The sequence below is a fragment of the Colletotrichum paranaense genome, assembly GCF_030867605.1.
Source record: "Colletotrichum paranaense strain IMI 384185 chromosome Unknown Scaffold_2.1, whole genome shotgun sequence".
NCBI lineage: Eukaryota > Fungi > Ascomycota > Sordariomycetes > Glomerellales > Glomerellaceae > Colletotrichum > Colletotrichum paranaense.
In genome coordinates this window covers 2,039,409-2,061,049 of record NW_026848960.1, presented here as the reverse complement: position 1 = coordinate 2,061,049, position 21,641 = coordinate 2,039,409, and the positions used below count along the sequence as shown (strand labels likewise).

At 52.7% G+C, this 21,641-nt stretch overlaps 6 protein-coding genes across 6 annotated transcripts; 4 read left to right on the top strand and 2 right to left on the bottom strand.

The window, feature by feature from the left end:
• Positions 1-633: 633 nt before the first annotated feature.
• CPAR01_02574 (RasGEF domain-containing protein) lies at positions 634-6,220 on the bottom strand (the record flags this gene model as incomplete). Its single annotated transcript, XM_060486861.1, has 2 exons — positions 634-5,674; positions 5,796-6,220. 2 exons carry the CDS (start codon positions 6,218-6,220, stop codon positions 634-636), a joined length of 5,466 nt encoding a protein of 1,821 aa, XP_060354189.1.
• A 2,310-nt stretch (positions 6,221-8,530) lies between these two features.
• Positions 8,531-9,092, top strand: CPAR01_02573 (uncharacterized protein; the record flags this gene model as incomplete). The annotated part of the gene is made up of 2 exons (XM_060486860.1): positions 8,531-8,821; positions 8,889-9,092. 2 exons carry the CDS (start codon positions 8,531-8,533, stop codon positions 9,090-9,092), a joined length of 495 nt encoding a protein of 164 aa, XP_060354188.1.
• Positions 9,093-9,147: 55 nt separating this feature from the next.
• Positions 9,148-9,456, top strand: CPAR01_02572 (uncharacterized protein; the record flags this gene model as incomplete). The annotated part of the gene is made up of 1 exon (XM_060486859.1): positions 9,148-9,456. One exon carries the CDS (start codon positions 9,148-9,150, stop codon positions 9,454-9,456), a length of 309 nt encoding a protein of 102 aa, XP_060354187.1.
• A 4,146-nt stretch (positions 9,457-13,602) lies between these two features.
• CPAR01_02571 (uncharacterized protein) lies at positions 13,603-14,002 on the top strand (the record flags this gene model as incomplete). The annotated part of the gene is made up of 2 exons (XM_060486858.1): positions 13,603-13,647; positions 13,703-14,002. 2 exons carry the CDS (start codon positions 13,603-13,605, stop codon positions 14,000-14,002), a joined length of 345 nt encoding a protein of 114 aa, XP_060354186.1.
• Positions 14,003-16,681: 2,679 nt separating this feature from the next.
• CPAR01_02570 (uncharacterized protein) lies at positions 16,682-20,324 on the bottom strand (the record flags this gene model as incomplete). The annotated part of the gene is made up of 4 exons (XM_060486857.1): positions 16,682-19,671; positions 19,726-19,851; positions 19,910-20,133; positions 20,188-20,324. The coding sequence occupies 4 exons, from the start codon at positions 20,322-20,324 to the stop codon at positions 16,682-16,684; spliced, it is 3,477 nt and encodes a 1,158-aa protein (XP_060354185.1).
• An 864-nt stretch (positions 20,325-21,188) lies between these two features.
• Positions 21,189-21,580, top strand: CPAR01_02569 (uncharacterized protein; the record flags this gene model as incomplete). The annotated part of the gene is made up of 2 exons (XM_060486856.1): positions 21,189-21,303; positions 21,354-21,580. The coding sequence occupies 2 exons, from the start codon at positions 21,189-21,191 to the stop codon at positions 21,578-21,580; spliced, it is 342 nt and encodes a 113-aa protein (XP_060354184.1).
• Between the last annotated feature and the right edge of the window lie 61 nt (positions 21,581-21,641).

Here is a 21,641-nt window from a genome sequence, read left to right as displayed (position 1 = left end):
GGTGCACAAGGTTTCGAAGAATCTGAATATGTTTGTTTAATCGACTCGCCTCCTTGAGCCGAAGTCCAACATGCAAAAGGGGTATTGAACGTTGCCCGAGAAAATCTCGAGCCCAGGACACCCAGAATGTCCTTTCCCTTCCGGTTAAAAAGATCCCCTTGTTCCTCCCCCTCAACTCCTTGTCCTAGTTGATATGGTCGCTCGCTCGCTTAAATGACGCAAAGTAAGGGGTATAGACCATCGCTATCTATGTGCAATGCTCGGCCATCCCTGGCCTGTTCTTTCTTCCTCCCCCCTCTCCTCCAGTTGCTGAGCCTTAAATAAGGTTCCGGTGATATCATATTGTAAGTATCAGTACAGGGTATATGGCCACTGCTTTGAAACCAAAGCAGGGCGACGTGAAAAATGACGATGCCCAAAATGAGCATCGAATTAGTGATGTAGTCGGGATACGCGTTCGTCACGTATGATGATGTGAGAGAAAGGAGACTTGGGCGTGAGCGAAGGTCGCGTGCAGGGCGCACGTATGATGCAGGGGTGTTTTCTGAGGGTCCAAACCCGAAGCGGTCGTACTGGCGTTCGTGAGGTTTATTTGTTTGTAATTACGCGCCATGAAGGATGCCAATAGCTGGCTTACTCCAGACGATGAGAGTGCTTGCGAATCTCTTCATCGCTTAGAGCACTCATCCAGAGACACCTCTCGGTGATACCTTCAACCGGTTGGAATTCGTAGAGTGTGCTGGCCTCGAGCAGCCTCAACAGTGTCTTGACAATGGTCGCGGCGTACCTACACCTCTCAAAGTTGACCAGCGGTGCAGTGGTTGGGGAGCTAGCAATCTCCGAGGGTCTTTGAGCATTGAAGAGAAGGTCGTGGGTGTAGATGCCTACGAATGGAATGCAGCCTGTGTCAGAGCCAACTTCCATCTCGGCACGCAAGTTGTAGAAGTTGCGGGTAGGGGAGATGAGAGTTTCCAACTCCCGCAAAGTCTGCATATCGTAAGGTGGTACCATGGCCCAGGTGTTTGTAAGCCGAGATATTTCCATCGAAGTCAGGGCGATGGCGATCTGACTCATGGTCGCAAAGTTGCGGTATCGGCGGCAGTGAGCAGCAATGTGGATATACTTGATGATGCATCGTGCTCTTTCCTCAATATTTTGAGTCAGCACGATCTCGCTGCATGCCCACTTCACCATGATGTTGAAGCGCGCAATGACAACCTCAACGCCATGAGCATCCGTGTTGCGAAGGAAATCAACCCAGGACCGAGAGTCGTTGTTGGTAGCATTCTTCCAACCCATGTCGATGAGTTCCCTCCAGTCAATCTCATTGAGAGCATCCTTTTCGATCAGCGTGAACTGTTGAGCTAGAATCTCCGAGTCGAACGCAAGCGTGAACGGTAAGTGAACAGAGAATCTTAAGGACGATTCTCTTTCGCGTTCAGAGTACTTTGGCTGCCCGCGCAGTGCTTCTCTGGTGCCGGTAGGGTCAAGTGGCGAGTTGGGCTGGTTCGCCCCCGGAGTGGTGTCGGGAGTCGGCGGTAGGGGCTTTTGCTGGTACACCTGATGTTCGTGAAGCTCGGGAACCAGGACGGCCTCAGGTGACATCTGGAGAGCTTGGACAAGCGTCATTGGTGGCGACGGAGGTTCTCGACTGTCTGAAGGACCCATGGTCGACTCTCTCAAGGGTCGAGGATCGAACTCCAGAATGGATGCACTGCGGTGAGCATTGCGGTCCGGAAGAGGTTGTGTTTGGTTCATGGCAAACTCTTCGGGCTCGACAATCTCGGCTGACAGCTCGGACGAAAGGTCAGAACCAAAGTCTTCTCCATCACTGTCGTCGTCTAAAAATGACTGCTCGCTCGGCGGGGAACAGCCCGACTTGATCTTTTCCAGGCTTTCCGTCTTCCGGATGAACTCGTACGAAGATGTGTGAGATGATCCCTCGAACATTGGGCGAGGAGTCACTGCTGGTGAAATTTCTTCCTCGGGGTCTTGAAGAACAGACATGTTGGTCCATTCCCGCGCGGATGCCTTACTCTGGCCATCGTCTGCCAAACCTCTTTCAAGAAGAGGAATGGAGCAATACGAGCCTGCCGAGTTATCCGATAGGAAAGAACTCGCATCGGTTCGAGGTCCGTTGGGAACGTCGAGAAAGCTGGAGCGGGGCTCTGACCCCTTTTCTTGTTGGGCTACGGCGGCGGCGTCCACAGGAAGAACGTGCAAGTGACGATGCCCTCTCTTTTCTTGCTTTTGCGCCTCAGCGGGTTCACCTTCAAGATCCGTTGCAGTATCGACACCTTGGAGAGGAGCATTTGTGGGCTCCATGGACAATTTGAAAGATTTCTTCTCATACTTGCCTTCCAACTTGGCCAATGCTGATTCTACACCACCATCATCTTCATCGTCGGGAATTTGGGCGAGCTTCTGCGCCTCAGCTTCAAATGAAGGACGCATGATGGGCTTGGACGAGTGGGTGCTGAAGAGCGAGAGTTGTCTTTTTGCCGATGGCTCAGCCATTGCGCCCAGGGAAAAATTATCGGCATCGCCTCGGTGGGAGAACTCGCTCGACACGACGTCAACGAACGCACTAGAATCATGCTTGGGGCTCTGCAAATAGGAGCTTCGCATGGATTCTGAATAGGTTGTGAGGGAGCCTGCCGACCGTGACTTACGCAAGGGCAAGGCATCTCCGTCGCCCCCGTTGTTGAATGCGCGCAGGTTTCCACCTGGTCGTCTTCTCAGAATCCGGAGCGGCTGAGGTACGGGGCTCGGCTCATCCTCGTCAGCGACGGAGCCTTCAGTGTACGTGGTCGCGTCGAAGCTCTTGACTGTTGAGCGCGGGTTGAAGGTACTTCCAAACGAGGTAGTGCGCCTGTGGACGACGGCTGAGTCGAGGGATCTATTTGTCCTGCTTGACTTTTGCCGAATGTGCTTTTTCGTTGACCTTGACAAAGTAGGACGGCTGGAAGAAGGCCCGATGAACTCCGACAAAGGACGATCGATATCCATGGACGGGCGAGTGCTTTGATCATTGCCCAGAGTTGTCAAGTCAGGCACAAAGGGAGGCAGTGGGTCTACCGAGATGGACGGTCTGACGACATGTTGGTTAAGCAAGTAGGACGACCGTCGAGGTGTGCCCATGGCATGACCCGGTGGTGTGTTTGGCGGCGTTGGATCCGCACCGCCTGGCAGAAAGGTGTCAGCAAAAGCCTCCACAGACTCAGTCGCGGGCAACGCTCCATGCATTGCTGGCAGAGAAAATTGGATTGTGTCATCTACGATGACGATAGACTTGCTGCCGGTAGTGATGGCCATGTCGCTAACCGGCCTCAGTACGTCATCCTCCGGGATGCTGCCGAAAGATGAAATTTTAGGAACCGCCGAATAGTCGAAATCTTGTTCGGATACTGCCCTGTGTAGAGCGGCAGCGGTGGGGTCCAGATGTCCGCGCCTTGCGGCCTCGTCCGCGGCCTCGGCGGCTGCGTCTTCTCGAACAGCCTTCTTGAAGTCCTCCACAACCTCCGCGCCCAGAAGGTCTATACGCACAGGAGGCCGAATTCCGTTTTGTTGCCGCCTAGCCTGGGGGACTATGGCGGTTCCCGGCAACCGGTTTGTCGTAGCCCCGCGCGGGCCTATGGGAGAGATGTTGATGAAGTTACCCTGGGTGGGAGAAACGCCCTGTCCTCGGGTGCTCAGCGCACGTCGGACACTGCCGATCAACTTCTTCATGCCCTGGCCAGACATAGCTGATGCGCTACGCTGCTCTCCTGGCACTTGAAAGACCGTAGTATGGCGCTGGAAATCACCGGCGAGGCTAGGCGACATAACTTCAACGTACGGCTGACCTGGAGGCATCAGGTTTCCTCGAACCAGGCTGCCAGCGAAAGGCAGTGACATGAGGAAGTCGGTATCCGGTAGACCCGACTTTTCGGTGCTATGCTCTCGTTCTCTAAGCGAGTCCGTCAGGCTGCCATTTCTCTTGTGCCCGTGCCCTGCCCGTACACGTTTTCCAACAAGAGCTCTTGGAGTCGTTGCCACTGGTCCCGCGGTGGAATAGACCGAGCTGGCGGGTGCCACTGGGTGAGCACCCAAAGTGGAGTTGTTGCCATGTTGAGTTCCTTTCGAGTTCTTACTCGGGAAGGAGCAGGAGATGATGTCCATACTGGCGATACTGGTAGGTGAAGCCGCCAGCCGTCTGTCGATCTCATGAACATGGCGGCCCTCTGGTGTAGTAGGTCTGTTGATGATGGGTTGGGAGTCAGCGATATGGCCGGCTCGGGAAACGTCGGCGTAGAAGCTTGTCTGCTCCTTGTCCTCGGGAATGGGCGCAAATAGGCCATCCAGCTGTGGGACGGCGCCCTCTCTCTCCCAGAAGGAAGGATCTAGGCCGGCGTTTCTGTGACCTGCGATTCCGCCAGGAGCTATCGGCACGTTGGCGCCGAGAGAAGGGTCGAATTCCGGTCCATCCCAGAACTGAGCACATACTCGCCGCCAACATTTCTTCAACTCGGCCAAGATCTTGAGTTGAACCTTGCAACCACGAGGATCTGTTGATAGCTCGTCTACCATGTCGTTCAAGAGGTTGCAAAACGATACGCGAAGGCCGTATTCGATGACGAAATCGTCCATGAAGTAGTTCAGGATCCAATGACGCATGGCGACGAAAGTTCGCACTCGTACCACCATTCCAATCTCATCATTTCGGCCCAAGGCCCATCGCAGGCGCGCCATTACCATCTTCAGCAGATCACCCGCCTCGAGGAAGGATCGATACGTGAGGAAGAAGTCGGAGATGAGTTCGTAGTCGAGAAAGCTTGGAGAGGTGAACTCGGCCACGAGACGAGGCGGGGTAGCAGCTGTCACTGCACCCGTAGCCGGAGAGTATCGCACTATCGATCTGTCGTCGCATGTCGGTTTGAAGGTGAGGGCATCGAACATGGCTGGTTCGATGACCAGATGGGTCGACATGTAGGTTGAACGGATTGCAGGCAGCCGAGGTGTTGTCATGGGAGCGGGACTGAGGGGGCCATTGTGTCTCGCGGGTTCCATGGGCGGCAGGCGTATTTGAGGAATCGAGATGGGACTAGGCTTCTTAGACGCTATTGACGCAGGTATTCTTGGAGTAAGTTCGCCGGTCTGAGACCGATGGAGGAAAGAAACGTTACTGGAGCGGGGAAACTCTTCTGTCGGGGCGTAACTCGATCCTCTGAAGAAGGCAGTGCCTCTGGCTGTGAATCGTGGGTTGCCTAATTTCCAGTTTGGAATTTCAATGTCTAGGAGGGGGATGTGAGGCGCATCCAGATCCTCCATAGTTTTGGCGCGCCGTTCATCGCCCGGCTTGGAGATGACAATTTTGAAGCCTTCAGCTTCGGAGTCCCTGCTCGTAGTGGCGCCGTCATGAGCTGTCGAGTCGGAATGAGCACGTCTGTGTTGAGAGGGCCTCGGGGCGTGGCCAGAAAAACAGCGACTGTTTCTCGCCGTTGGGGGAGTGGCAGCCGTTGCAGGCGTTGCAGGAGTTGGTGGCGTGGCGGTCCATTGGCTCAAGTGAAGGTCGCTTGCGTCTTTTTGCCTCTGTTTTTCGGTCAAGGCATCCAGACCAGCCGTCCCAGGTGGCGTTATGGGAAAGACAAAATTTGGCTGAGGGTATCTCTGGTTGGCAGGACGAACCGTCGGTCTGTTTATTGTCAGCACGTTTTCGGAAACCCGAGTAAGATTGTGGTGAGGTCTCAGCATTCCCGCCCATGTGAGAGGTACTGAATCAACAAACACCGCATGCAGTCATGAAAGCAACCCACCTCAGATATATCCGACCGTTATTGCCCACGTTGGCAACGGTGAATTGACGTCCTTCACGTCCAGCAGAGCCTCCATCGGGGGCGATTTCAAACTTGTCATCGGCAGAGCTATCAGCTCTCATGCGGCGTATCGGGACCTGATTCCTTTCCTCCTCGGATATCCTTTCTGTGGCTGGTAATAGTGGTTTTGTTGAGGGTCCTGGCTGGCGCATCTTGTTTATCCATTTTCCTCCAGAACCAGCAGTCATGGCACTCTGGGGTTCCTTTCCTCCGGTTGCGAGTTTCGGCGGCCGTCCTAATCTCGAGTCGCGGGGGGCGATTGGGCTTCTGGGACTCAGCGGACTGCGCGGAGTCTGGTCGCGTTGCGGAGAGCGCACACTGAAGGCGAGTCCATCGTGCGAGGACCGCGATTCGGTGGCCTCCATGGCCGATATCGCGTGTATTCGATTACAGCTGCGGGCAGCGGGTGTTGCTCGCTGGGGTGACTGGTCGCGAAGGCATTCGGTCAGCTTTTTGGCGAGACACAACAAGATGCAGTCGGACTAGATTGGGGTGCAGCCCAGTGGAGGAAGGAATGAGGCTCGGAGCGGGAAGTAGGGTAGTGGTAAAAGAGACAAGAGACGGGCTAAGAAGCGGCGCATTTGTTTGTGTGTGTGTCAGAGCCCCGAGGTGAGGTACGTAGGTAGGCACCAAACTCGGGACGAGGTCATGGACACTCGAGTGGTGCTATACTGGATTCCGTAAAGGGCCCTCGCGGGTCCGTGAGATCCAGGGACCAACTCAGCTCACAGGGTGGCACGATGGGTCGGGTCTGACGCTCGGAGGAAAAAAGGCAAAAAAGATGAGCTCAGTGTGCATGTGGGAGTGGAACGTACGTTTTGACGCCATAAAGAAGCAATGGCAAGCGGCGGCGGCGGTGGTGAGGGCGGCAGTGTTTTGCAACCAGACACCTCTCACAGGGTTCGCTCAATAGAGACAGAGACGCAGAGGCAAGCACAAGCGTCCAACGGGCATAGTCCAAGACCAAGACCACAGATTACCGAAAGTTGAGACCTTGTGCGAGAGTAGGAGAGTCGAAGGCAGGTCGCGGGCTACCTTGGAGAGACTCGAGGAAGAGAGGGTGGAATGCGAATGCGCTTCGACGCACAAACAGAAACACAGGGCCGAGTTGGTGATTTGTGAATCGCAGGAAGGAGGCCGGAGACTCGGAGGATGCGCTCGTTCTCGTGCAGCGGACGCTGGTTCGTTATGATTGTCTGTTGCCTTGAGTTGTTGAATTATTCGTACAAAGTGTACTATTCGAGGTCTCGAGGTCTCGAGAACGGAAAGGAGGAATGAGGAACTTGAGATAGTATTTCCGTACTCCGTGGCCGTCTGGCAGGTAATTACACGCCAGTAAGTGGTGGAGAGAAGGAGGAATGGACAACTACGACGATAGAGGAAGGAAAGGCGAGAGAGAGTACCTTGGTGTGTATGTACCTTACACAATGACCAGGGCAGGGAAGGAAGGAACGCTACAGATACGTAGGGAAGGATACAAACACAAAAGAAAGCAAGGCGGAAGGAGACTTGGGAAAGAGGCCAGACCAGGCCCAGACCAACAACCACCAGCAACCAGGAAGCGACCAGAGAAACAACGACAAGCCGCAAAAGACCAGGATGGTAGGACGCAGGATCATGGATGGGGGAGCGAGGAGCACAACCGGGAAATGGGCACTGGGCAGACAGTCACTCAACTCAGTCAGTCAAAGTGATTTGGTGGCCCGTGGGACGGGAGTTGATTGAGTGCAGGTGAACCGCGAGGCAAGGTACCGGTACGTACTCCCCTGTTCATGTTCCTTCCGTCTGTCTCTCTGTCAGGTGGGAGATCAGGGACAGGGGACGCCAGGGATAAGGACAGGGAACCCGGCTGGGCATGGTTGGTCAATTGCACCTTACCTCACCTCACATCAGTCTACTTTACCTTGTTGAATGCTCATGAAGTGTTCGTACAGAGATGTTTGCCAACTTGGTATTTTACTGCTATTCTAGGTCTATTAATGGATTCTAGGTTCATTCCCTTGACACAGCAAGATGCCCGTACTAGTAAGGTAGCAAGAATGAGCTTGAGATAGGTACCTTATTGTGCGAGGTATCCGTACTTGAGAGGACAATTTTGGATGGGCAATGCTGACTGACCGCAACCTGGAAGATGCAGGAGCAGGTGGTGCGCGTGGTTGCTTGGGTGGCCCAATGCGCTAATCTCCCCTAGCAGCTGCTAAAATACCTACCTGCAAGAGATACGTATCCTATTGGGCTGATGTGTTTTTGGCAAGAACCACTCATCGCCACCCCACTTTGTCCATTTTCCAGTGTTGTGGCTGGTCCGGCCTAGCCATCCACCACTACCTAGCCGGTATTTGTACTAAGCTAACGGTACGTATCCAGAAGAGTACCTAGGAAGATACTTATAAGGTAGACCAGGCAGGGGTCGACAACGAGGGCAACGGGGAGGGGCCAGCCACTGATGACTGCCCACCCGTTGTGTAATTTTTTTCTTCCCTCTCTTTCGCTCGCGACCTGGACGTACCGCGCGCACGGTTAGAGCCCCGTAGTTCGAGGTCTTGTGTTTGCAAGGGTGGCTACCACAGTAGATACGTACCCCTGTGTATATCCTCGATGTACCCGGCCGAGTGTCATGGAACCGTGAAAGTCCACCTCAGGTGCGCCGCCCTTGCCCTCTCGGGGTTACCTCGATGAACCTGCCGACTACAGTGCTGCTGCTGCCGCTGCTTGTTACTTCCTACTGGCTGCCTTGCCTTCCAATTGGCATTCACGATGGCCGATTTGTGCGGCCCAGCATTGATGCCCGTCTTGTTGCTTCAACCTTGATTTCAGTCATTCTCTGCTCTCGCTGCTCTCTATCGCGGCTCAGTCTGATCCCGGATCCGAATTACAGACAACCACTGCACGGAACGGAGACGGGACTTGATCGACTTGAGACGAGACCAAGCCGACCCAATTACCAGCCGAGAGAGCCTCACAAAGTAAGGAAAGACTCACCACAACCGCACCATGTGACGAAAGATGAGTCGCCCTGCTTTGGCTTCATAGCTTGCCTGCACCCTTCGGCCGCGGCCAACGCAGCATGGCGAGACAAAAAGAAACGGGACGACAGCTTTCACAGCCGCCATACGCGCATCGTTGCCTTCTCTTCCCTTGCCCCCAGCGTCCATGCAGGGAGCGTTTCCCCTCGATGTGAGCCTCGAGCTCCAGCCTCCAGAGTCCAACCTCGCAGTGTCCGGCCCCGAGGCCTAGTGCACCAAGCTTTCTAGATTGTCGGAGTTCGGCTGCCCTCTTTGCCGTCATCGCCATGTCACTGCTTTGCCCTGCTCAGCATGCGGTTGACCCGTTTACCATCCCTACTCCGTACTGCGTCCCCGACTCTGTGCTGAGTATCGACGCAATGGCCAACGGCCCATGCTTCGGCATCCTCGTCCCCCGGTTGATGTCATTTCCTGCAACCAACCTCCTGGATCCCGCCCGATATCAGTCCCAGAAGCGAAAAGAGGCGACATCACCAAGCGAGGCGGCGATAGACAAGGCCAGGACGCCAAACCCCAGCACCACCCCCAACCTCAGCCGGCATACGGAGTACTGGGGTTCAACCACCCATCACTGATCTGAGACTCAGAGTTGCCTCTTCTGCACTCCGTCTTCCCGCTTCTGCCCATTTATTCTCTCCTCTCTCACCATTCGCCTAGCTTCGAAGGCTCAGCACCGCGACAAAGGTACCGGTTATCTCCCTGGTCCCTTCGCGCTCGTCTCCGATGCTTGCCGCGGGCCGTCAAATTGACGTTCTGGGATTATGGGATTGAACGGGACTGAAATTGAAACGACGCATCCGAGCATCAAGGACCTTATCCCTCGAACAACGTGACCCATTGCACGTCCGAGTCCCAATCAATTCTCTACATGGCACGGATGCCTCAAAAATCCAGAATTGCTTCTCTACCCCACGGCAACTTGCTTCCACCTCCACGGGGTGAGGATACAGCTTTGCGACTTGGCCCATCTCTTTGGCCAAGACGATCACAGCAGTGTCAAAGACACAGTTGGCTCTTACCGATAGATTCTCCGTGCCGCCCCGGCCTTCAGATCAGTCCAATACGCTTGTTACCCTCGGTCGCAACCCCGTAGAGGGGGGTAACGGGACAGATACAGAAACGGAAACCACCCGGTCAGATTGCACAGGAGACTGGCGTACTGCGTACGTCTGACGGATACGTTGTAGTCGCAGGTCACCCATTGTTGCTCTGCACCTGCATCTGCACTTGTTTCTCTGCAGACTGTAGCACCGTCGTGAATCCATTCGGCCCAATCACCTTCTCGTCCAGCCCTTGTCAGTCATGGTAACCCGCTTTGCCGACTACGATTGGCAGGACTCTTCTGGTTCCTGAGACCGAAGCCTCAGAAGAAGACTTTAAGAACACATCGATTGTCCTTTTCAGGGTTGTGTGCACATGGAAAACCAGGCCCTGCTTGAGGACAGAACATCGGAAGGTTGGCACGCATCTCGCATCTGCAAGAGATGCTTATAGATCACACCGTTGAGCTTGCTCTTCGCCAGACTCTGTCTGTTCTCCTCTCAACAACCGAGGCAAGGACGAGAGTGGAGGATGCGACAAATCTGAATGATATACCCATCGTGTCGTGACGTCTCAAGTTCTCAACAGTCCCATAACCAGGGCAAAAAGGGACACTAATTAACCCTCCATACCCTTGACTGCTGAATGGAGTTCGGAATACAGCACGACCCTCGTCGGCCATCTAAAATACTCGTGGCACCCATCACGAAGGAAAGGCCGAAAGAAGGGACGGAAATACCCCGCAGACGCACAGCAACGGGGTCGCTTAGCAAACCTTTTCCCTGGTTTTCGGTCAATGACAAGTGCAGTTCAGTTGGAAGCTTCAAACCTGACGCACTTTTGTAGCAAAGTCCACACCTCCCAACGGCTACCTCCTATTCCAACTGCATTTGAAGGAATAGTTCGTCTGCGCTCTCCCAAGGTCATGACGAAAGACGAGTCTCGAATGGGGTCTGCTTTGTTTGCCAAAGTTACAGATCACTGATGGCGGCACTAGCATGATGTCTCCCATCTTCGCCAACACGTCTGACACTAGAGAGACAGCTGCAGGGATAGTCGACGTTGGTGGGGGTTTAGTCACGACGCGCTTCAAAGAAGACGCCTGGAAGGTTGATCCATGATGCGGTACCAGCATCGCGAGAAAAGTGTGTTCACAATCCCAGGCAGAAGATTTAAAGTCAACAAGCAGACACGCTCTGCGGTCGCAAACTCGCAGTTCGCGGATACGATGACACTGTCGACAATCAAAGACGCGGCGTCCCCGCCCGCTGGGGTTCCTTTAATATCACACTGTTAAATGACCAGCGACCAGGATCGGAAATTGTTACAGGGGCCAGCGGCGACAGCCACCAGAGTCCCTGCCAGGCCATTTGGCAACCTCTCTCCTGTGAACTCCATATCTGGCTGCAAAATGAAAGTCCCTCTCCTCTTCTGCTGCGTAATCGTCCTGGCCGATAGAAGCTTGGGTCCGGCCCAGATCACAGTAAAGAAGACAGTCGCGAAACGCCATCAATGTTTGAGCGTCAAGCCAGTACGATGAGAAGTGGGAGATAGAGTCGACTTTTCGCAAACGCCCGCCGCAAGGCACCAAAGGGGCGAAGGCTGCACGCCACTCGATACTTGAAAGTTGAAAGTTGAAAGTACGCGGACACGTCCGCCATCAACGCCTTGAACGAAGTACACTATCTACCTGACGACCGACAGTATACACGTCGGGACTACCTGCTGCGTACACGGCGGGCAGGCTTCAAACTTGTCGGTCCCGATGCGTCTTCCATGGCTTATTTTAGCAGTCTCCATTAGCCGTTTCGTGGCTCGGTCTAGAAGGGCAAATTGAAGGGAGCTAACGGCGCCGTTTGCGGCACCAAAGGCTTGTGCCCTAGCAACAACAACGAGAAAATGAGGATGAAGAAGACAGCGGCCGTATTCTCAAGCGCGCTTTCGACTTCAGGGACGAGGCCAAGATGGAGCTGCAGTCTACAACCCCTAATGGATCTCCATTCAGGAAAAGCTCCGTTGCAAGCACGTATCAAAACCCGATGGCATGATCGGATGTCGTGTTACAGCGTCTTTCCGGTGCCAAACCCATTGGGCCTGCCCCTCGTCTCCAACAATAGTGAGGAGAATAAGCAAACAACACCAAGATAATCACCAAAGGCGATCCAACGAAGAGGCGGCTGGTCAGCTGATCGCACCGTCATGCTGAACATGTTACACCCAGTTTCCAGTGGATCGTGAAATGCAGTCTGCAGCTCTGTTTTTCTTCTTTCTCCAGCTTCCGGTCTTGAGGGGAGGCTCGGACAAGCCGTACTGGATCGTTTGTTGGTGACTCGCGGTAGAGCAGCTCTGTACTGCTGATCTCAATGCCCAACGCCCAACTTTGGGAATAAGTCACCACGCCAGTGCGACTCCACGGAATCGAAAAACGGAGCACAGGTAATCGCACACGGCTACGCCTGTATGATCCTGAGTAGTGAGGATCTGTACTCCGTACTGATACATATTCCACGACATGCGGGCCCAGAGCGTTGGAACCCGCATCTCTAGCGATCCTATTTAGGTACTGTGGCTCCCGAGTCACTGGTCCGGATGTCTTCCAGCTGCGATTTTACGAGTCAAGCACCGACAGGCAACATACAGCACCGATGGAGAACAGTGACTTATAGTTCGGTTGATCTTTGGGCTGCGTCTCTTCGGCAGTCATCTTTGCTTGGCCGAATCAGTCTACCACGCGTATCTGGCCCACGTAGGCCTGATCCAGCAGTATTCAGACAAGAAGATACGAGTTCATCGCGATGTCTGCGAAAAAGAATGGATCATTTGGCAAACTGTCTGCGATCTGCAACGGAGAAAGGCAGATAACCTCACTAATAACCTTAGTGACCCTCCCATCGCTCATACCATCTCTTGGCCGTCACATCTCAAGTGTGTCCTGGCCGCCGTGCCCGGCTTGCAGATCCGGAGTTCCGCGGCTTGCACCGCCATGCGATGTCGTTGCTAGGCCACAAAGAATCATGACTAACACGATGCACAAGTCACACTGTCCGTGCCATGGGGGAGCAATGTATAGACAATTCAACGTTCTCTCGCGTTTGCTCTCTTAACCCGCGCGGCCTGGATAAGGATGATGGGTTCACCGTTCGGGCACCACCAGGACATGCCTTGGAGGCCTATGAAAAGGCATAATCCATTATAATCAACGACCTTGTTATTTTGCGAACCGGCTGGTCTTCGAGGATGAACCCCCACTCCAGGGTCTGGGCATTGACCAATGACGCTCGTCCGGGGGCCTGACACCATCATGCCGTCCGTCCTCCGGAATCTTTGGCATCACCATCGTACTATGCCGCCGCAAACCCCTTCAGTAATACAACTGGCACATATTGGCCCCCTTTAACCCTAGGAAATCGGGCCAAGGACCTGTTCGACTATCTGCACGTTGCAAACGAGTGTCACCCCATCTCGATTGCCCCGGCAAGCAATCGTCCGAGAGCAAATCATCCGGTCCCCCTCTTCCATGGTGGGAAACGCAAGAAAGCCTCTCCGAGGCCACCGAGTGCGCGATGCTTGTCAATGCTTGCTCATCCAAAAAAAAAAAAAAAAAAAAAAAAAAAAAAATCAGCTATGACCAGCTCTAACCACCGGCACCGGGCGACCCTGTCAAGGCTCTTCGGGTTTCGATGAGCTCGAGACTCCGCCAACCCAGCTTCTTGGGTTGGCCCCATGTCTCTCCTGTGAACAGTGCCTCTCTCCGTCAGCACTGCCAGAACCCTTTTCCAGGTCGGTGCCACAAATGCTCCGTATCAGTCAAGCAAATGTTTTGCTCCACTAAGCGCTATCAACAATTGCAGCACGCACCATTGCAGGCGCAAAGCGTTGGTTCGACGCGTCGGCGTGGCGACGCTGTACGCGGACCACAAACGATACCCTCATCGCGTTTGTCACCGGTTCGGTTGTCCTTGGACACGCTCCCTCCGTACAGACGTACCTCGGCCAGTGCCCGGTTCAATAAGCGCGGCATTATGTTCTCCCAGTACTCCTCGGGCTCCATCGACGCTGCTTCCGATAGCATATCAGTGACATATGTGAGATATAGGGCCCCCCGGCGAGTACTCCGCTGAGTGGTTGCAGTAGACGCAACACCCGCCCTCTCGTTCGCGATGGTCTCTGGGGGTTCACCAAGTGTCAGCGGGCCGCGGGGTAATAGCACGTGTCGGCGACAGTGCAACCTCGCCCGTCACACCGTCTTTCGTTATCTCGTCACTCTGTCAAACAGACGACGCGATTAAGCATTGTCAAGATCTTATTGAACATGTAGTAATAAACCGCATCGTGCCTTGGAGGTTCAAGATCCACCAGCACAGCGACTGTTGCAACCCATGGGCAGAAAAGTGGCGGGCAGTTCACCCAGTTCTCCCCTCCCCCTCCCCAGGGCTGGCTGGTCCTGGGGTTGCAGTGGCAGTGGGATGGCACACAAGAATTGCCAAGACAAGGAAGTGAATAAAGGCCCAGCCGACCACGCGAGCTGAGGCATGGGGGATGCGTCAATCTGCCGCCGTGGGATTGATTGAGGGTATATGCCAATGCCCATTGCCCACGGCTTTTTTACTGCCTTGCTGCCCATGACTTAATAAGCTGGCCGGTTTATACTATAGACCCGCCTCCATGAACTCAAAACAAGAATACCAGTCAAGTGGCGGGCGACTGATGATACTGGAGACGAGAGTGGATGCGCTGTGAAGCTATATTCGGCAGATCGTCCTGTTAGGGCCATGGGCATCAACAGGCGAGTCTACGGAGTACTTTGTAATACGCGAGAGACCGCAAGCGATGTGATGTGATGGCGGGTAGGTCACCGGTCTCAATCCACCCGCTTTTCCTCCCGCTTTGACAGCGGCCCTCTCTATTCCCAGTTCCCACCGTCCGCCTTGTCTCAACCGCCTGCTCATTGCAGGTATTTACCGGCATCACATATGCAAGCTAGATATTGCAGGCGTGTTCGACGGTGGACTACCTGGACCTGGAACCCGCCTGTGCCCCACTGAGCACTATAATTACTTACCTCACTTTTGTCCTGAATTACATGCAGGTCTTTTCGAAAAGAGACAAGATGGATTTGGATGGAGACGTGCCAGAGAAAGAGGAGTTTTTAAGAGGGCGAAAGAAATAAGAGGGGCGCGCTTCTGCAGACTGCACGAGTGAAATTAAGGTTGAGTCTATTGCGAGAGGGTATTAGGCGCGCCTCGCGGGCAATCCCCGTTGTCTCTCTGTCTTGCAGCTTCACCGCCATTGTCTCAGAGTCACGTTGGACAGAAGCGATACAGTAGTGTAGCAAAGGAGGAAACATACTCCATCATCCCACTGCGGAGCTGTTTCCTTCCTCTCTTTTGTCATTCGCTGCGTCGGCTGAGCAAGTTTGAACGTCACAGGTACACAGTATTTCTTTGGATCCCGATTGGGAAGGCCAGAGAGAGATTTCCCCAAGGCGGAGTAACTAGAGGGTGAGTTGCAGACTGCATCTGGTCTGGATTGAGATGTGATCGGCGAGAGGATGCATGTAAGTTAAAAGGTTTTTTGGTTTTACCTGGATAGTTAGAGCGAGTATTGATCACCTTGCCTTAGTCTATGGATGTGTGATGTGCAGAATTACTGTTTTGGGGGTGAAAGGTTGTGGGGTTTAACTGCCGAAGTATTGGCGGGAGCCTCCGATGGAGAGCGGGATGTTGTCCGTGAGGTTAAGTGAGGTCTAGACTTTTGAGCTGCGTTGGTTTATGATGGCGCAGTGGTTGGCATGCGTGTGAGTTGTCGTGATCGTCTGATTTGTTTCCTCTTGCGAGATATATGCTTGGGTCGTGTAGTTGGTCGCCGGGATATGTGCTCCGGTTTCTGCATATCGTGATTGTTGTTCAGAACGCCAGCCGTTAACTTGTCGTATGCCATGATTATTGAACAGTCTGATTTGATATGTCTGGATCCTTCGCATCTAGGCGATTGTCCTTCAACGAGTCATATCCGTAATTATGCTCGGTTCCGAGCATAATAATGCTCATACCCTAGACATGTTATCTCGCTTTGTGGCATTCGTGACGTACTCCGGTCTGCCCCTCAGTTTTCTCGAGGCAGCCTACTTTACAGCTTTCGGTTCTATTTGGCCAGTGGTTACAAGTAGCTCTAGACTCGACGTGACTGGCTGGGGAGGAAGAGAATTTGCCAATGGCTACGGTCTCGACACTTGTCAAAATAGCTGCCAGGCTTGAAGAGTCCCCGAGGTTACCAATTTCGAAGGCTTCAAGTACTGCTGTGTACTTTACAGCAGGGACTCGATGAAGTGAGTCGAGTATCGATAAGCACTTAGTTATCGTCAGGCTGCCCTGGCTGCTTTGGAAATACTGTCTCCCTCAGGTAAAGAGAGACTATCGAGGCGCGGTTCTTCTCGTATATGCTTCAACAGGTTCCATTTACGTATTCCCTGGCAGCAGAAAACACACCAAATCAAACGACTGCTTTCCACTAAACACCAAAGAACCTAAGCCAGCCTTATGCCATAGAGTCCACCGAAGATAGTTGAGCATGCCTAGCCCCTCCTCGCCAGTAACATTGCTATCCCATCTGTGAACCCTGTTTCTACCCCTTTTTGCAGCCCCTTCCGAGCTTGAATCGCCTCATAATGCCCTCCAGTTTATCTTATTCATCTTCAACCTCGATTTGGTCATCATCATCGGAGAAGAACTCTTCCAAGAGCTTGTCCCAATCTTCCTGTTAGTCTTCCAACTCACTCCACAAGTCGTCATCATCCACGGTCCAATCGCGGTATTCTCTTAGCATGTTCGCAGCAACCAAATGCCCTTGTCGCTCTGCAAATTTGATTGCTCGCATGTATTGCAATCGACCTTTCCCGCCTGTTTCGGCTCCCTCACTTAAGAGGAGCTGTATCATATCTATCCTCCCATGCTCAGCCGCGCCTTCCAGTGCAGTTCGTCCGGATTCGGGAGCACGAGGCGCGTCAACGTCAGCTCCCATATCTATCAACATCTTTGCGATCCCAATTCGTCCTGTGATGGCCGCTAGCTGTAGAGCCGTGGCACCGGCCTGGTCTGCGGCCGGTGCGTTGATATCAGCGCCTGCGCCGAGAAGAAGATCGATTTTAGTGAGGTCTCCATCTTCAACCGCCTGCTGCAACGGGCTTCTTCCTCTCCCACAGATCATGTAAGTCTTCTGATGGAAATCTTCAATTTCCACGGATTTCAGACGTCCATCCCTCGTGACGAGAAATAACATACTCTTGTCCTTTTGCTGTTCTGGTCGAATGTCGGACTCGCTCGAGAATAGTCGAATTTCGAGAGTCTCCTCGCTATCGATGTTGAGGGTAACTTGAATCAAGTGTTCCCAAGAGCGGTATCCGAGTTCTCTGAGCTTCGCTTTGAGCCACGATGACTCAACTATGAACGAGAGTGGCTCAGTGACTTCGGTATGCTTGTCATGCCAGAATGGTAGATCTCTCAATCTTTTTGTCCATTGAAAGAGAGTGTGCTCAACTCCACCCACAGAGCTGATTGCTGCAGGTGGCGTCCCGATCTGGCCACAGAGTATTCTGAGTGCTTGCATTTCACCGTTGAAGACAGCTAGGCCGATGGCTGTTCCTTCCAATAGTGACGGACAATCCCAGTTTTGACGGTTTTGTAAAAGCCTCTGGAGAAACTTCATACATTTGCGATTTGAGGCGAGGAGAACAGCAGCGCAAAGGGCGGATCCGTCGTATGCTTCGGGAATCCTCTCGAACACGTGCTGTATGATGGAATCGGATCCTGAGAGAAACGCCGCCTCAAGCAAAGACATGCCATTGTTTTTCTGCACACTCCCGGCAGAACCTCTTTGCAGGATAGCTTCGACAAGATCCCAGCTGTCCAGAAACATTGCCAATTGAGCTTCACCGCCCATCATAACAGGACCAGCGCTCAAAACCTCGAAACAAAGATCCACTACCTGTTTTTGCATCCAAGGTTGATGACGAAGGTCCTCGTCTCTGAGAGCCAAGGACAGCAAAGTCTGCAGCAGCTTCTCCTTGTTCTGGTCGAGCCAATTAATGTTGACCTGAGAATATTCTGCCACAGCAACCTTGACCAAGTCGATGTCATTCGCGTAGGCGCCATAGTATGCAGCCCATCCAGGTAGCCTGGCACCATGCTTTGCTAGGTATGTGCACACTTTTTTGTCCCGACTTGGATTCAGAATCGCAGCACCTGCCGGGTTGATGGTGTTACCCCCTAATTGGCAAACAATCCGAGAGTCACGCCGCAATGAACCCTCGGAAATCCAGTCCGTGTCCATCCAGGAATTCGCATTGGCCTCGAAGGACAGGCTGGTATTGAGATCGGCTCCTGCCTCATGTAGAAGTCTAACGACATCCTCGTCGCCTTTCAAAGCTGCGAAGATGATAGGGGGCGGGGCCCCGTTCGACAGGTTTGGTCCGTCTACTAAAGAGCCGTGATCGAGAAGCCACTTACAGGCACGGTAGCGCCCTGCAAATGCAGCAATGTGCAAAGCAGTGAATCCTTCGTATTCAGCACCAGCAGTATCATACCCAATCTGGTGAAGGTATTCGAGCACCGAGACGTGACCATTTTTGGAAGCATTCATGACAACGTCCAACTTGAAGAATTGCGATGTCGGTGTTGATGGATATGTCGAATGCGCGTGCGCTGTTAAAAGCTTGATGAATTCCATTGCCCTCGTTTCATCCATTAAGCCGGCTGCGGACCCGAGTACGCTGGCTTCTCTGATAGAAGGACTGTAGGAAAACCGCCCGTACTGACAACTCCACAAGACGTTGGCTCCAAATTGGATCAGCATGTCTGCCGCGGTTCGGTTACTGTACTTAACGGCAAGCATCAAAGCCGAATTACCATTTCTGTCTTCGCTTAAAGAGAGACCACAATCTGCAAACCGCTTGAAGACTGCAGCCATTTTCCCTTCATGGTCAAACTCAGGAAATTGCATCCATTGACCGTACAGAGCTTCGCTCAATCCTGTGTATGAAAAGTGTGGGTCGGCACCTGCATCTAGCAGCTGGAGCGCGAGGTGCGGCTCATTTATCGTAATAGCCAGTCCCAGTGGTGTATCAGATGTAAGATCAGGAAGGTCAATGTACACGTCTGGGCTTTGCCCCAAGGACAGCAGCCAAAGCACAACCTTCTTCGTTCTTGCTCTCAGGGGCTCCAAGCGATCTTTCAATGTGCAGTCTATCTCGAAATCCGAACAATCGGAGTCCAATTCAAACAGAAAGCCAGGTAGATCGCCATAAGTCATCATATAGAACATGATAAGAAATGCCCGCTGGAATAGCTTCTCAGTAAATGCACTGAGTGTAGGGCCTACAGTTTTCCCAACCGAGAATTTCAAGCTCATTATGCCTGAATCTTCGAGCATGACGAGTGTCCTAGCCCAACAGGAGAGGTCGTCTGAGATTTCGAACACTTTCATGCTATTCGAAATCCGATAAATGAGAAGTTTAAGATGTTCGCTAGTCGTCAATTGTGTAGGTGCTTGGAGTAGGGCCTGTGCCAGACGAGCATTATTGCCCTCTTGCCCCTCGGGCATCGTCGATGCAAGTTGGGCAGTCAGGCGAGCCACGCTGGATCTGTCACTTGAGATCGGAAGATGCAAGCTCTTTAAGATGTCGAGATTTGCGGGGAATCTTGGAAGCTCACTGCCGAGTCCAGTTCTCATGTATGCCCCATGAGCTCGAGGTACTGTAAGGAATGTTAGCGAAGTGAACATTAGACATCAGCAACGCATGATCCTACACTCTGGAAACATGGTCTGAAATTCCAGCCAGGGAAGGCTTCTTGGCCAAACAAATTTCATGTTGCTCGTTGCTGGCGTGCATATCGTGATGTTGAACCCAGGAGGAGCCTGGGGAGTGGCGGAGCCTAATCAGGGAAGTGTTTAGCAAAGAAGGCAAACAAAGCGAGTGGCGTCTCTTATTACCTGCCTGAAATTTCTCCAGTGATGTTCTTTGATATCGACTTCTCTCCTTTCTGACCTTGGCTGGCTCAATCACTTTGCCATCACGGATGACTTGGCTGAGTTTGCCCTGTTGCTCCCTTTTGGCAAGGTGGTCGTCGACGAAATGCCAGAAGATCTTGGCATCGTTCTTTGAGATTCTCCTACGGAGACCCCAGACCTTCAACTTGTACTCAAGCTGCGATTTCCTAACACGTGTGTTGTGAGAAATCGAAGATGGAGAAACCACCGTGTTAACTTACGTTACAGGAAAGCCGTCTTCTTCGAGCTTTCGTATGATCTCGTTGAAAGAAGCTGACTCGTTCAGGAACATGCGCTGGATTTCAGCTCGATGCTGGAGCCACTCTTCGTCCGAATAACGCTTCCGAGAGGATGCCATTATGGTAACAAGCTGAGATGTGTTGCTTAATTTGATATTGAAAAATAGCGGTCTCTTGACTGTCAGTAATTTCTGTTGGAAAATCTGATCGCGGATGGAGCAGGTGATTTATAGAAGGGAAGTAAGGCGTGGGAGACAGAGTCTTGTCATGCAGCTTGGGATGACTGCGCCATGGGGCTCTCATCATAATTGGCGGAAGCCGATATCTGAAAAGCGCTTGAAGCTGGCAGCCTCAACAAGGTGTCATTGGCCAGAGCCGAAGTCTGAAAACACATCATTGGTGTGTGTAAGCCAACCGGTCCGCATTGTGCATATGCACCAACAGTCCGACGTGGACTTGGCCCCGTAACAAGAATCTAAAGCAATTGGCTGGAGCCAATGTCTGAACACGGTCCCGCAGCTTCATGTTACACATGGACCAAATCGTGGCAGTGGAAAGCCTTACGTCTATTGAAGAAGATTTCCTTCAGATTAACTCATTGGCCCAAACCAAAGTCTGAAAACATGGTCCTTGTAGTTGGATACGCCTGGTACGCACAAGCCCTCCGACGACATACGAAAGTCTCAAAACTCCAAAGAACTATGGTGTCCTATTCGTCGGCACCAGAGTCTGAAAGTCTAGCTCAGTCAAAGTGCCAGGGCTGCATTCTACCTTAAATGTAGATCGAGGAACGAAGATATCATGACCCATGAATTCGAACATAAGAAGACGCCGTAGGGAGAGCTCGACGACGCCCTTCACACACTGTCTCTGACTCTTCTACCTCTATACATTTCATATCCAGACATTGGTCTGGCACAAGCTTTTCTGCTGCCTTGACCCGCGCATTCTTAGACCAGAACTTTTACACCACAAGTCAAGCTATGCAGATGACCCTCGAAGCCATTATTGGTATTGTAGCCCTGTTTGTAGGGTTACCACCTACATGTTTTATCCTCTGGAAAACTTGCATTCGCAAGGGACAAAAGCAGAGGCACGGTAAGAACAGCAGGAACCCGATGCCCTGACTAGATTCATGCTAATATGAGACGAAACAGCTATAATCCCATTACACCGACGTCACACGATCGCTCAAAACCACTCTCCTCATTACGAGCAGCCACAATGGCCAGCACCTGGCTCCATCTGGAGATCTCGGACGATCGTTGCCTTCGAAACGGAAATGAACAGATATCACAGTGACGAGCCTACCTTTCGACAGAGTTGGCCTGCTGATGCCTTTATCACATGCCACTTGGGAGGCCATCATGCTTAAATTATGGGAAGCAAGGTGCAAGATACCTTTAGAGATGTGGACCATCTCCTCCGCCAGATCC